Here is a 15,199-nt window from a genome sequence, read left to right on the forward strand (position 1 = left end):
ACTACGTGTGTTCCCACGTTAAGATTAAAAGCAGTTTTATTCTGTTCACAGTGTGGACACAGGAATGTTACTCTCTGGAATTGCTGGGCCACAGAAGTGTTGAAATGCCAATAAGAAAAACAGTGCAAGTCTACAATAAGCAAGCAAAGGAAGTTTCTAGGTGGTAGTGTTGGGACTAAACCACCCTAAACCACCTCTATCCTGGATTTTTTTTTTTCCCCCGTTGAGTTTTGCAATAGTCATTTCAGCAGCTGGGTTTCATCACAGTGAAGATGGGAAACAAGGCAGAGGAGTCCCAAATATGAAACAGACTGTCCTTCATTTAATAAACTTTGGTCTTATTTCTTAATGTCTATGGGATGCAGCTTCTAAGGTCTAGGGCCTTGCGGAAGGTCCGGCCAAGAGCATTCTTGACCTCATTATTTCTCAGGCTATAGATGATGGGGTTCAACATGGGGGTCACAACAGTGTAGGACAGGGACAGCACCTTCTTGCTTTCAGGGGAATTAGTGGACTTGGGCCGGAAGTAGGTGAGGCTTGAAGATACATAGAAAAGGGAGACAACAAGAAGGTGGGAGGAGCAGGTAGAGAAGGCTTTGTGCCTCCCTTTGGCCGACGGAATCCTGACGATGGCAGCGGCAATGCGAGTGTAGGAGCAAAGGATCAGCAGGCAGGGTATCATGACAACGAGAACGGTTCCAACAATTGCATAGATCTCAAAGAATGCTGTGTCTGCACAGACCAGCCTGAGCACCGCTGGGCTGTCACAGAAGAAGTGGTTCACCTTGTTGGTGCCACAGAATGGAAAGCTGAAGAGCCACGTGGTCTGCACCGTAGCTACAGGAACGCCTGGAAACCAGGAGCAACAGCCAGTCTGGCCCGTGTCCTTGGGTTCATGATGACCGGGTAGCGCAAGGGATGGCAGATGGCTACATAGCGGTCATAGGCCATGGTGGCCAGGAGGAAGCATTCCGAAACCCCAAAGAAGAAGAAGAAATACATCTGAGCGGCACAGCCAAGAAAGGAGATGGCTGTGTCCTGGGCCATCAGGGTCCCCAGCATCTTGGGCACAATGACCAGGTTGAAGCCAGTCTCCAAGAAGGACAAGTTCCTGAGGAAGAAGTACATGGGGCTGTGCAGCATGGGGTCAGCCCAGGTAACCAGGATGATGAGGCCGTTCCCCATCAGGGTGACCAGGTAGACGGACAGAAATGTCAGGAAGAGAAAGGACTGTACTCCAGGAGGGAGGGAAGAGAAACTCGTGAGGATAAATGCACCAACGCTTGTCCAGTTGCCTTCAGCCATAGAAACGGTACGGGAAGGAATCCCCAGCTGTGGTGATGGAGCGAGATTCTTAACTGGAAGAGTCAGATTCTGGATTTGTTTTTCAGACTCCTTCGCAGTGTTAGTGAAAGAGGCAAGATCAGGATCTCAGTGGGAGAGGAAGGGCCTTGTGTGGTCTACTGATAAAAACACAAGGAAGAATGGCCACAGCCTATGCCCTGAAATGGACCTACGTTAGCTTTTAGAAGGACTGATATGTCTCTATCTGTCCCTTAATCCATACAAAGAGGCCATGCCTAGTGAGAGCCATGTGCCCCTCAAGGGGTCACCACAGGGCCTGTTCTGGGAGACAGAGATATTCCTGAAAACATCTATACTTTTGAGAAACAAATCCAGTGTTCATGATTTTATTATAGAACACACATGTGTGAATTTATCAGAACTTTAGAAGTATATTTGTAATTAGGATAACTTTTCTACCCTTCACAAATCTTGTTTGTCTGGCTAGAATTTAGGAGGTGAATAAGGAGCTAGCATACATTGTGTTAAATCACACCTGTACGTTGTCCTTGTGTACGTGCATTTTACAGGTGAGGAAACGGATCTCTCAGAAGTTATGAAACAATTAAAGTGCTTATCTGGAATTCAAACCACATCTATTGGATTCCAAAGTCCTCTGATTTCTATTAAACTACTTCACTGAACTGCTCTGACTTGATCTGAAGATTATCTTATAAATACTGAAGAGAATTTCAACTGGAAGTTTTACAAAATCGCAGTGAAGAGAGAAGAAAGGAGACAGCAGCGTTGACATCATTTGTTTCTAATTTGTAACCAATTATCAAAAGGCTCTTCTGTTATTTTGCTACATTTAATGTAATGAATTCTAATGGGGACATTATGAGATGAAGTTGGAAAACGATATGGGCCAAAGAGGCTGGGATAAATGAAAAAGGAATTAGATATGGTTAGAGAACTACAGAAAGAGCAAAACAAGTTTAATGACAGAAGTAAGACGTTATTAGGAACAGTGAACAACCCCAGAATTGACACAAATAAAAGAGAAACAAGGACATGATCAATGTTGTGGATACACTAGGTCCAAGGACTTTGATTCTGTGCTGAGGAATTCAGACCTTGTCCTATAGAAAGAGCGCCACCTGCACATTTGAAGCAGGGGAGTGACACTGTCATACAAGCCCTGTAGAAAGATCACGCTGACACTGTTAAGAGAACGGATGGTAGCGGGTGGGGCTGGGAGGTGTCAGAAGCTGTATGCCTGGGATCGGCAAGACCAGGTGGCACTCGCATTCTTCAATGCTATCTGTTTTCACCTAAAATCCATTTTCAAGCAATAGAGTGGCTAAATAATGAAGAGAGACCAAATACTAGTCAGATCATGGTGAATAATTTGAATTTCTAGGTTATATTTAAAATAAAATTCCAAAACATCTATGCAGGAAGAGAAAATCAGTCTTACCAAATCATACTGATCTAAGGTTTCTCTGAATCATTAAAAATTAGAAAAGCCAATTACAGCTTTTAACTCAACTTCAGAAAAACAAAACACATTTTTAAAAAATAATAAATGGATCAATGATGCAGCAAATACAGCATCTCAATTAGAAACTCTCCCAGTGTCATTACTAGACAAGCCAGCCCTATGTGTTTCAAAATAAGCAACAGAGAAGTCATGTGAGATATGAAGGCACCACGGCTTCGATTGATGGGGTGAATCTAAGACAGTAGAGTCGTTGTTCCCCTTCTCAAAACAGAGTCTGCGAAAAGCTGGAGAGAACTGAATTGTTTTAATATATATCCTCAATAAATCCCTTGTAAGATTTTAAAAATCAAATAAGCAGTCATGAAGATGACAGTCTTAGGTCAGAAAAGACCACCTGGGCAGAAATCGGGATATCAAATGAAGAGGTTACAGAGCCCAGTACTAGAAACTTAGGGAAAGTGAACTAGTGATTTAGAATACACATTGGAGAAACTATGTTTAAGTTACTGAAGAGACAAAAATAACGTAGAAGAATTATGAAGTAAAGTGCAGGAAATAAAAATCAATTTAATAGGCATTCCAGAATAATGTAACAAAGGACAGAAGAAAAACAACATTCAAAGAAGACCCAGAAGAAGAAACATCTCTGACCTAAAGGAAGACATGACTTGCACTGAAAGCGTCCCTAAATACAAACAAAATAAATATTAAAAGATTCTCACAAGCATGTGTCTTTATATTAATAATTTTTTAAAAAATATTGAGGATAAGGAAAAATTCTATTAAGTAGCCAATCTTGAAAATGATAAAAGCAAAACAAAACAATTAAAAGCACACCTTGTAAACCATAGCCAAACAAAAACTCTGGCTCAACCATACAGGAAAGAATAAATCAGGAAATTCTGGGTCTAGGAGATAGGGTAGATTTGCTTTTCCTTATTCTTCCTACTAAGTATAGCTAAAAACCCTGCACATTATTTATGAAAGAAACATAAGATAGCAAGAAATGGAGAAGAGAAGGTAGACCAGCTAGCTACCAGCTAGGTACCTGAGTTCACTGGGTTTTCTTTTGGCCTCACGCACCCCCAATTTAGAGCTGCAGATGCAACACTGAAATGCCAAGAGGCATAGACAAAAGGTCCTGCACAGAAGTCTGCTCTCATTCGTCAAAGGACCAAGAAAATGCCAGTCTAGCAAGACTTTTAGACAATAGCCCGTCTACTCCAGCCAACACTGAAGGAAAAACTGTGGTCCCACCTCCACTCACAGCAGTAAAGCTTCACGGGGAAACTTAGATTTTCCCCTCAGCAGCTATAACAGGTTCCCAACCCACCTGCTGGGGTGGTATTAGAGAAGGCCTAGTGGGGAGCCAGGACGTTCATCCCCGCAGAGCAAAGAGGAAGTCTCCCATCCCACCCTGTCTTGATGATACTGGAGACACTGCGGGGAGCCTGGACGTCCGCCTTCTCTTGGCAGCAATGAAGCGGCCCTCCCATTCCCCTTCTCTGCAGGAGCAGTGTTAAAGGAAGCCAGCTAAGACGGCGGGTTTAAATAAGATTCAGAGTCTCGTAATAAATACTCAAAATGTCCTGGCAAAATGGTAAGCAAAAATATGGGTAAATATAATAGACTTTTTTCTTCTCTCAAGTTTTCTAAATTATGGTTGGTGGTTGAAACAAATTCATAACACTTATATGGCTTAAATATATGTAGAAGAAATATTGAAGAGAATCATAAATAGGGGAGGTCAAAGGATGTAAAGGAAGGTAAGGTTTTATAATCCCTCAAACTGGGGAGATGACCACATCAGCAGATTGCAAAAAATTAGGTATACATAGTGCAGTACCTACAGTAGACACTAAAAAACCCATACAAAGAGATATATTCAAAAACTTTATAGGTAAATAAAAATGGAATCATACAAATGTTCAAGTAACCTAAACAAAAAGAAAACAGAGAAATGAAAAAGAGAAAACAAAAAAACAAAATGGCAGACATAAGCTCTTAGCATATCTACAATTGCATTAGATACAAAAGTTCTAAATACACAATTAAAGGACAAAACTTGACAAAGAGAGTTAAAAAAACCAACTATATACTGTTTACAAACATTCATACTAAATACAATTATATAAGTAGCTTGAAAGTTAAAAAAAAAGACATATCTTGTAAACATTAATTTTTTTTGCCTTTTTATTTAGGGCCAAACCTGCAGCATATGGAAGTTCCCAGGCTAGGGGTGGAATCAGAGCCACAGCTGCAAGCCACAGCCACAGCCACAGCAACACAGGATCCAAGCTGCATCTGTGACCTACACCACAACTCAAAGCAACGTCGGATTCTTAACCCACTGAGCAAGGCCAGGGATTGAACCTGCATCCTCATGGATACTAGCCAGGTTCCTTTCCACTGAGCCACAACAGGAACTCCCACAAATAATAATTTTAAAATGCTTATCCATTTATAATTTGTAATTATGACAATAACATGTGTCTTTTTTTCAGAATTTGAAAAGACAATACATGTAAAATTCCCCATGGACCAATCTTGCTTGTGAGTATAGATACAAAAAAGTCCAAATAAAAATTAATTCCAGGAGTTCCCATCATGGCCCAGTGAAACGAATACGACTAGGAACCATGAGGTTGCAGGTTTGATCCCTGGCCTTGTTCAGTGGGTTGAGGATCCAGCGTTGCCGTGAGCTGTGGTGTAGGTCGCAGATGTGGCTTGGATCCCTCATTGCTGTGGCTGAGGTGGTGGCCAGCAGCCCAACTTGAGGGTGGGAGACACTGCAGAACCTGGTAGCCCAGGGCTGGTCCACAGGCTCCTTGTCAGTCCCTCTAGAGTTTCTGCAGGAACATCCCTCTGCTAATCATTCGACTGACTGTCCCAAGAAGGAACCCACTCTTCTAGAATTGTCCTCGAGAAGCAGTGTGCTCTGATGTGCTCTGCCTCAAGAATGGTCCACTGAGGCAGGTCTTCCCTGAGTTAGCCAGAGGAAAATCAGGACTTGAGGGAATATGTCCTGTCACAGCAGCATGGACAGAACTTTTTCTGACACAGAAAGCTTTAGAGGACATAACGGGAAAAAAGTTACCCTGGGTAATCTCAGGCTGCTTGTGGTCCCAGATCTCACTTCTCCTATGACACAGAGGGGAGAAACTGGGGCCCAGGGAGGAGAAGACTGATGAGATCTTCCCCGAGTGGAAAGGAACAGAATTACACGTCCAACAAAACCCTGCCAAACCTCGTCCCCGTGATCACCTGAACCCGGGAGGGGCCCTGGTTAGTCGGCCTTGCTAAGAGCCTTACCTGTGCCCAGTGGGGACAGCGGCCTCCTTCCGCTCTGCCTGACCCCTGTGCTTCATGCACGCCCTCGGTGTTTGGGGAAGCTTGGCTCTGTTGCCAGAAGAGCCAGAGGAGGAACCAGGAGGTCGCACTCCCTGTCCTGGAAGAGCCGTTACTGGCTGGACCTGCAGCCAGGCCACTGCTGCCTTCTCTGTGTCAGGCATCAGGGAGCATCCTGGGTGGATTGGCCAGGCTCCCGGTCCCGCCTTAGGAGATTTAGTCCCAGCTGTGCCTCTTTTGTCCTCGGGGCCAGGTGAAGGGCTGGCAGCTGTCTTTCCCCCCAGGTGATCCTGGGTTCATCTCAGTTCCTCTCCCTTCCCTCCCCCAAGAGACTGACCTTTCTTGACTCCACTGTTCTCTGGGCCCTAAGGAATGTCAGACGCCAGTAGGATGAAGTTCAAGAAAGGAAAGCCATGCTCTGGGAATGTCGTATAGTGCAGAGAAAAGCACAGCATTTTTGGAACCTGCATGACCTCAGTCTAATCCCAGCACTAGAACTCTGACGTGTGATGCTCGGCAATTTTAAGTTTACATAAAAAACCGTGATATAGGAGTTCCCGTCGTGGCGCAGTGGTTAACGAGTCGACTAGGAACCATGAGGTTGCGGGTTCGATCCCTGCCCTTGCTCAGTGGGTTAACAATCCGGCGTTGCCATGAGCTGTGGTGTAGGTTGCAGACGCGGCTCGGATCCAGCGTTGCTGTGGCTCTGGTGTAGGCTGGCGGCTACAGCTCCAATTCAACCCCTAGCCTGGGAACCTCCATATGCTGCGGAAGCGGCCCAAGAAATGGCAAAAAGACAAAAAAAAAAGACAAAAAAAAAAACCCCAAAAAACCCGTGATATACACATTATACCACATAAACCATATAAACTGCATATATTTTATGAACAGAAATTTGAAAATATATAAATCAAATTACTTATTAGAACATTTCTGTAAGGAGATACAAAAAGTCAACAATTGCTGCCTCGAGGCAATAAATTTGGGTGACAGATTAGTATTGAGAGGGACATCTACTTTTGGTTGACAAAACTTCATAATGATTCAATTTTTTACTGAAAACATTTTGTTTTGAAATAATTTTAGATTTATAAAAGAGTCAAAGACAGTAAGAATTATTTTTTACACTCCACGCATTTTCCACTAGTTTTAACATTTTACATGGCCAGGTTCATTTGTCAGAACTAAAAAATTAACATTGGTACAATACTGTTAACTAAATTGCAGGGCTTTTCTGAATTAGATTGCTTTACCCACAACTGTCTTGTTTCTGGACTAAGATTCATTCCAGAATATTCTATCCCACTTAGTCGTCAGATATCCTCATTGTTTCCAATCTGTGATGTTTCCTCAGTGTTCCGTTATAGTTCATGACCTTGGCACTTTTGAGAGTAACTAGTCAGGTGTTCGCAGAATGTCCCTCAATTAAGGCTCTTCTATTGTTTTCCCACGATTGGACCTCCCCCTTTTTTTGGTGAGGCGGGGCCTATGTTATCAGAGCATATGACCCAGGGAGATGTGCTCATCCCATCACATCACACCAGAGTGTGCAGGACCCATGTTATCAGAGCATATGACCCAGGGAGATGTGCTCATCCCATCACATCACACCAGAGTGTGCAGGACCCATGTTATCAGAGCATATGACCCAGGGTGATGTGCTCGTCCCATCACATCACACCAGAGTGTGCAGGACCCATGTTATCAGAGCATATGACCCAGGGAGATGTGCTCGTCCCATCACATCACACCAGAGTGTGCAGGACCCATGTTATCAGAGCATATGACCCAGGGAGATGTGCTCGTCCCATCACATCACACCAGAGTGTGCAGGACCCATGTTATCAGAGCATATGACCCAGGGTGATGTGCTCGTCCCATCACATCACACCAGAGTGTGCAGGACCCATGTTATCAGAGCATATGACCCAGGGTGATGTGCTCGTCCCATCACATCACACCAGAGTGTGCAGGACATGAACATGACTTGTCACTATTCCCTTGTCGTGGCCCATTCCATAGAAGAAAGTTACTAAGAGTCCAACCCACTGCAAGGGAGGGCAATTAATCTCCATCTCTGGAGGAAGGACTCTGGTGAATTTCTGTCATGTGCAAATTTTGGATTTTTTTCTTTAAGGAAATGGAAAGCTATCTAAAAAGAAAACTGTAATTTTGGAGGGACCCCCTTGCTACACGGTTGGGGGAATGTAAATTGGTGCAATTAACTATGGAGAACAGTATGAAGGTTCCTTAAAATTTAAAAAGAGAGTCACTATACGATCCAGCAAAAACAATCCTGGGCATATTCCAAAAAAGGTGAAAACCCTAATTCTAAGATACATTTACACCAATATTTGTAGCAGCACTATTTACAATAGCCAACACATGGAAGCAACCTATGCATCCATCAACAGGTGGATAAAGAAGATGTGGAGAGTGTGTGTGTGTGTTACTTAGTGTGTGTATAAATAATGGAACACTACTCAGCCATAAAAGAGAATAATGTCATTTGTAGCAACACGGATGGACCTAGAGGTTACCAGACTAAATGAAGTAAGTCAGACAAAGACAAATACATCAATCACCTAATATGAAATCTAAAAAAAAATGACAAACGTGAACTTACTTACAAAACAGATACAGGCTCACAGACATAGAAAACAAATTTACAGTTTGTTTCCAAAGGGAAAAGGGGGAGCGGCTTAGATTAGGAGTCTGGATTTAACAGAAACACACACTATATAAAATGGATAAACAAAACAATCTCCTACTGTACAGCACAGGGAACTATATTCAATATGACCCAAAATGGAAAAGAACCTGAGAAAGAATCAAAATATATGTATAATTTATTTTCAGGTGAAATGTATATGAAACAAACAAAAAACTGTCAACCAACTATACTTCAATTTAAAAAAAGGAAGAAAACTACCTTTCTAATTTCTTCCACTGATTCTGAATCTCATAACCTGGAGAAAACTATTCCATCCTAGTTCTGACGTATAAAACGCCCGGTATCTGTTGCGCGACGGAAGTGGAATATGAAGTACAGAAGATACGCCCTGCACCGGCAAATGTCATAAATACTAAGGCTCCGTCAAGATGCTGCTTGACCTGGGGTTTGAAGGCTGTCATCAAAGAAGGGAAGGGGCATTTCACCGACTCTGTGATGACGGCATCCGTACTGTCACTTCCACCCACCCTGTCTCTGCAATGACCGACCTAGCAGCTTTGCATATACTACTTCTTTTGCTTTGCGTATTTTTCCTTTTTGTTTTTACCTGGTCAACTCCTACACCATCTTCCGAGAGCAATTTAGGTGTCACTTCCTCAGTGAGGTCTTCTCTGAATCATGAACACAAATCAGGACTCTCTCCTTTTATTTTTTCTCCAGAGCCCTATGTTCCTTTAGAGCAATGATATCGACTTGCAATTATATTTATTTATTTGTGCCCATCTTTCCCTAACATCTCTCCTCTCCACTGGACTTTGACATCCCTGAGGGCAGGGACTCTGTTTGGTTCATCCCTGTAAATTCAGGACTTAGCAGTCAGGGTAAAGGAAGATTGGGAAGTGAGCCGGGAAGCAGCGAACAGTGAGGAGATTGTCATGAGGACACTTCAGAAACGAGCGCCTGGCTAGTGTCATAAAATGCGGGGTTAGTGGCAGTGAAAACAGGAATCGAGCCCAGGTTTGAGCAAGAAGAGCTGTGCTGAGGAAGAACGAGCAGGGTTAGGAGACTGGCGGAACATTTCCAGGACAGCCTTCGCGGAAGCACAGAACTGTAATTGGTACCGCACTCTGCCCAGCACTGACTTTATTCACAGCTGTTTGCGTATGTGTCTGTCTCACAGCCAGGAGCTCCGAGAGGGGAGCTCCTGGTTCATTTTTACACCAAGATGCAGTCTGTGAATATTCGGATTCACAGAATCAGATCAGAATATTCTGATTCAGTCTGATTAAATGAAAGAATATGTCAACAAATGGTGAGGTCAAAACGGTGGATAAGTGAAAAGAAAAACCATTTTTTAATATTTTGAGATCATCTTGGAGCAAGGCGTTAGATACATGCTCTGACAGCTCTGCGGACCTGTCCCAGAGGCAGCTGGAAATGTGGAACTCACATTTCAGTGAGAGGCAAGGGCTAGGGCAACAACCTGGGGTCAGTCATTCATTCATTTGTTAAGTACCTACTATATTCCAGGTACTGGACTAGGCCTCAGAAGCACAACTGTGCGTGATAAAGTGTTTGCTGTGTCCTCTCTGCACATGAAAAATACAATTGCAAAGTCTTTCGTGCTTACCAGTGATATGTGCAAAATGCCACATGTGTTCCAAGGAGAGGGAACTTGGACTTGCTTAGAGGAATCAGGAGAGATTGATAGAAGGGAAAGCACTAGAGTTTAATCTTAAATGATACGTAGACGTTTTCTTGGTATGGAGAGTAGGGGATGAGAGGCAGGAATTGTGGACAAACTGAGTAAAGATGTAATAAAACTGTCCATCTCTTGTTGCAGACTTATTCTATTCCAGGCAGCTTTGTTTAGGTACTAAAAAGAACCGTAATAGTCCTTTCAATGATCCCAAAGAAATACTTCGCTATTACACACACACACACACACACACACACACACACACACGTTAGCCTTAAAGTAGTTTTCTCCTATGATCCTTCTGAAGCCTCTTGGCCTTCCATGTTAGATATCATTCTTTCTTTGTTCTTCCAGGTCTTTATAGTTTGTGCCTTTGAACTTTAGGGAAATCAAGCTATATTGAAAAGAACATGGTGTGTGAGATCACAGAGAGCTGGATCCATCCCTAAGCATGGACGCGTCCGGGCTGTCCCTCTGTCCTGTTGGGTACCTCCTGGTGACACTGGCGAGGAGTAAATCATGACGTATGTACAAATAGGGACCTCACATCAGACCTAAAGACATGTGAACTCCTTTCTTTACCCTGTTCTCGAGGAAAAGGAGAGAACCTCATAATTTACCTACATGATAATTAGTTGGAAACTAAACGAAATTCTGCATAACTGATGTCTTACTTTAAATCCCCCAAAATACTAAAGAATAGAACGAACTGCAAAGTTTTACAAGTGGAAGTGGTTGCCTTGGGTGTTGCCACAGACTAACTGGCTTTAACACTTTCATAGTAACTTTCTTTAATATCATTTTCATCTCCATCAATACCATGAGGTAGGTATTATCACCATCATAGATGAGGAAGCAGCGTAGAAATTTAGAGTAATTTGCATGTATTTGCACAACTGGTAAATTGCAGGCACAGGATTCGAATCCAGATTTTTTAGATTTTAAATTCTTTAGGGGATTAAAAAGACTAGAAAAACTAAAAGTATATGGCATAGGAGAAAGAAAATAGTTCGAAATGGTTGAGGTATGGCAAGATCTAAAATTGGAAAGATAATCTAGAACTGAGCTTGTAAGAGGGCTTGTATGACATGGTAAGAACATTAGTTTCATTCTAAAGAAGAGGGTGAATTGTAAGGATTTTAAACACGATGACGATGGACCGTCACAGGCGCCCTTAGAAAGAACTCCGGAGATGGTAAGAAGGAGGAATGAGAATGAGGTCTATGGCAAAGTCTGCAGCAGGACCGGAGGCTGGGAGAGCCATCAGGAGGAGTGGGAGACTCCTAGTGGGAGATGTCAGCCACCACCCAAGTCTCATCTCCACGGGGGTGCCTGCTGAGAGCTTGAAAATGGAGAGAGCTTCTGAGACGGTCCACAAGGAGCAGAGAGGAGGGCCAGCAACTGAGCACCCGGGATGCGTACAGTTTGAAAGGACTTGGAAAATAACCCCCAGAGTCGGCACTTGGGCCTGGAGGGACCAGCAAAGGGATCCAAGACTATGGAAGGCACGTGAGGAACAGCTGCGAGAGCAGAAGGCCTTTGACACAAGCATCAAAGGAAACTGGAAGAGCCTTCGACTTCCTCAAGGGTCTCTCTAGACCAAGAGCTGGGCCAAGACTGGACTCACTGGACCTTGTTGTAATGCCTCCCCCCTCCATCCCTGGTCCCTCCAGATCTCCACCTGCAGCATCAGAGGCACCGAGAGCTGCAGGGGACCCTGGAGACCCAGGGGCAAAAGCCTGGAAACTCTGCTAGAAAGTCAGTTCCCACTCCCTCCCCTGCAGCTCCACTTAGGCTCAGCTCTGTTCTCATTGGCTTCTATGCTCTTCCACCCCTGGGGCTGCAGACTAACCAGCCAATTAATGAGCAGTCACAGGCTGGATCTCATTAAAAAGTTGTTAATGAGACATGCTGCTGCTCAGGGAGCACAGCTGAGGGAGGCTCCCAGCGGCCCCTCCTGGGGGCTGGTGAATAGACAGGATCAGCTCCGGGGAGGGGGCTAATGAACTCAGGCAGCAGACCCAACCTCTGAATGAGCTGGTGTTGGCAAGCGGGCCAGCTGTGAAGCTCAAGTCCCTGCTGGCCCGTGGGCTTACAGGCGTGGCTGTCACCCAGAGCAGCAGTGGTTTTTGCTGAGCTGTCAGCTCTGCTTACTGCCTGTTCTGGTGACCCATTTCAATGGAGGACTCCAGATTCTGAGATTAAGAAGTAAATTTGAGGGAGTTCCCACTGTGGCTCAGTGGGTTAAGAGCCTGATGTTGTTTCTGTGAGGATGCAGGTTCAATCTCTGGCCTCATTCACTGGGTTAAGGATCTGGTGTTGCCATGGGCTGCAACATAAGTCACAGATCTGGCTCAGATCTGGTGTTGCTGCAGCTGTGGTGTAGGCCTGAAGCTACTGTTCTTTTTTGTTGTTGTTATTGTTGTCTTTTTGTCTTTTTAGGGCGGCACCTATGGCATATGGAGTTTCCCAGGCTAGGTATAGAATCAGAGCTGTAGCCACTGGCCTATACCACAGCCACAGCAACTCAGGATCCAAGCTGTGTCTGTGACCTACACCACAGCTCACGGTATCGCTGGATCCTTAACCCACTGAGCAAGGCCAGTGATCGAACCTGCATCCTCATGGTTGCTAGTCGGGTTTGTTGACCACTGAGCCAGGACAGAACTCCTGAAGCTGCCATTCTGATTCAACCGCTAGTCAGGGAACGTTCATATGCCAAGAAGTAATTTTGTGTTGTGCCAAGACTGTGGTTTATAAACAACTCATTCTCCATGCCACTATCAAAGTCATGTCCCAAAGTACAGATTTGATTGTTTCTTCATACTGAAACCCCTCCAGTTAATCTGTACAGTTCACAAAATAGTGTGCAGACACCTTGGCATAGAAGGCCTTTCAAGATGCAACTCCCGTTGACCCCCCCACCCGTACGGCCCTCCAGTTTTCCCTTCTACGTTAGTTTTTTACTTTCATCATTGTCATCAGATCACTGCCACTGCCATCAGCAGCATTAAAACGCTTAACTTTTCTACAGAAATTACCAGGTGCCAGCCTTGTTTTTAGTCATGTACATGTATTCACTCAGTTAATACTTTCAGCCAAGATGTGAAAGAGGTGTTATGATGATCTTCACTTTACAGAAGAGGAGACACAGCAACAGAGATGCCGAGTAACTTGCCCAATAGCACAGAGTAGTTACAAGACAGAAGCAGGATGAAACCCAAGCATTTCCACTTCAGGACTTGTGCTCCTACCCAGGTCTGGCAAATTACTGTCTATGGGCCAAATTTAGCCCTCCACTGGTCTTATGTAGTTCATGAGTTAAGAATGATTTTCATGGTTTTTTAACTGGTTAAAAAAAAATCAAAATAAGGGAATTCCCGTCGTGGCTCAGTGGTTAAAGAATCTGACTAGGAAACATGAGGTTGGGGGTTTGATCCTTGGCCTCGCTCAGTGGCTTAAGGATCTGGCGTTGCCGTGAGCTGTGTAGGTCACAGACGTGGCTCAAATCCTGCATTGCTGTGGCTGTGGCGTAAGCCCGTGATTACAGCTCCGATTCTACCCCTAGCCTGGGAACCTCCACATGCCATGGGAGCCGCCCTAGAAAACATACAAAAAAAAAAAGACAAAAAAAAAAAATCTAAATAAGAATAATATTCTTTGGCATATGAAAAGCATTTAAAATTCAAATTCTAGCAACTAGAAATAAAGTTTTATTGCAACACAGCCATGCTCATCATTTACATATCTGGCCACTTGGTAACAGCAAAGCTGCACAGCTGTATGACGTTCACATATTAGCAGTACTTGCACCTGCTGCTTGGGGCACTAAAAACCAGCTTCATACACAAGAATAAAATTGTATCTGTGTGAGGGATACATGTTAATCAAACTTATCACGGTAATCATTTCATAACATATACAGTATTAAATCCTTACCTGGTACACTTTAAACTTACACAATGTTATATGTCAATTCCATCTTAGTAAAACTGGGGAAAAAAAGTTTCTAGGAGCCAAGACAGGTGAACATAGGCGAGTAGTGGTCACAGTTCAATTGGTCAATAATTTTTGTAGCTGTTGTCAAATTATAAGAAAGTATGTTCATGGTCCTGTCTGCTAAGAGTGAATTATTCTTGTAAAAAATAAATATAAAATATTTTAAAAAGCACAGTGATACAGTTATCACTCGACAGCATCTTGGGCGACGTGTATCCTGTAACATTTACTTATGTATTTTTTTTGCCAGGGCACATCCATCAAGTCAAAATGAGGAAAAAATTGACATCAAACACATCAAACATCACATTTTAAAGAACAAGGAATGTAGAATATTCTGAAACCCAATTAAATGGTAAATCACTGGGTTTATAACTCAGCAACACTCAAGCTGTGCCAAAAGTGTACAATATATGCAGACATCACTAGACTAGGTACTCGCTGGAATATTTCCAACTCAGAGTCAGAGAAATTTGAAAATTTAACGAACTCTCATCATAGCAGAATGTCTTTACTAAAAAGAAAAAATTAAAGTGAGGCTGCAAACAAATTAAATTTCCAGGTGGCTCATTTGTTAGCTAAACAAGGAAAGCCTTTTACCAATGACCTGTTGATTAAAGCATCTTGATTGGAACAATCAAAACAAATGTGTCCTGAGAAAATAATCTTGCTTTTATGACCGTGAGCATTT

At 43.4% G+C, this 15,199-nt stretch overlaps 1 protein-coding gene across 1 annotated transcript; it reads right to left on the bottom strand.

The window, feature by feature from the left end:
• Positions 1-229: 229 nt before the first annotated feature.
• On the bottom strand, positions 230-1,410 carry LOC100738412 (olfactory receptor 10A2-like). The gene is given in 2 exon segments (XM_084974955.1): positions 230-864; positions 867-1,410. Coding segments are annotated over 2 exon segments (951 nt in total). The 5' UTR covers positions 1,306-1,410; the 3' UTR covers positions 230-352.
• Between the last annotated feature and the right edge of the window lie 13,789 nt (positions 1,411-15,199).

This window comes from Sus scrofa, chromosome 9 (assembly GCF_054392235.1).
Source record: "Sus scrofa isolate SSC_HxYL_T2T_F1_AM1 chromosome 9, Sscrofa_HxYL_maternal_Yorkshire_Landrace_v2.0, whole genome shotgun sequence".
NCBI classification, from domain to species: Eukaryota; Metazoa; Chordata; class Mammalia; order Artiodactyla; family Suidae; genus Sus; species Sus scrofa.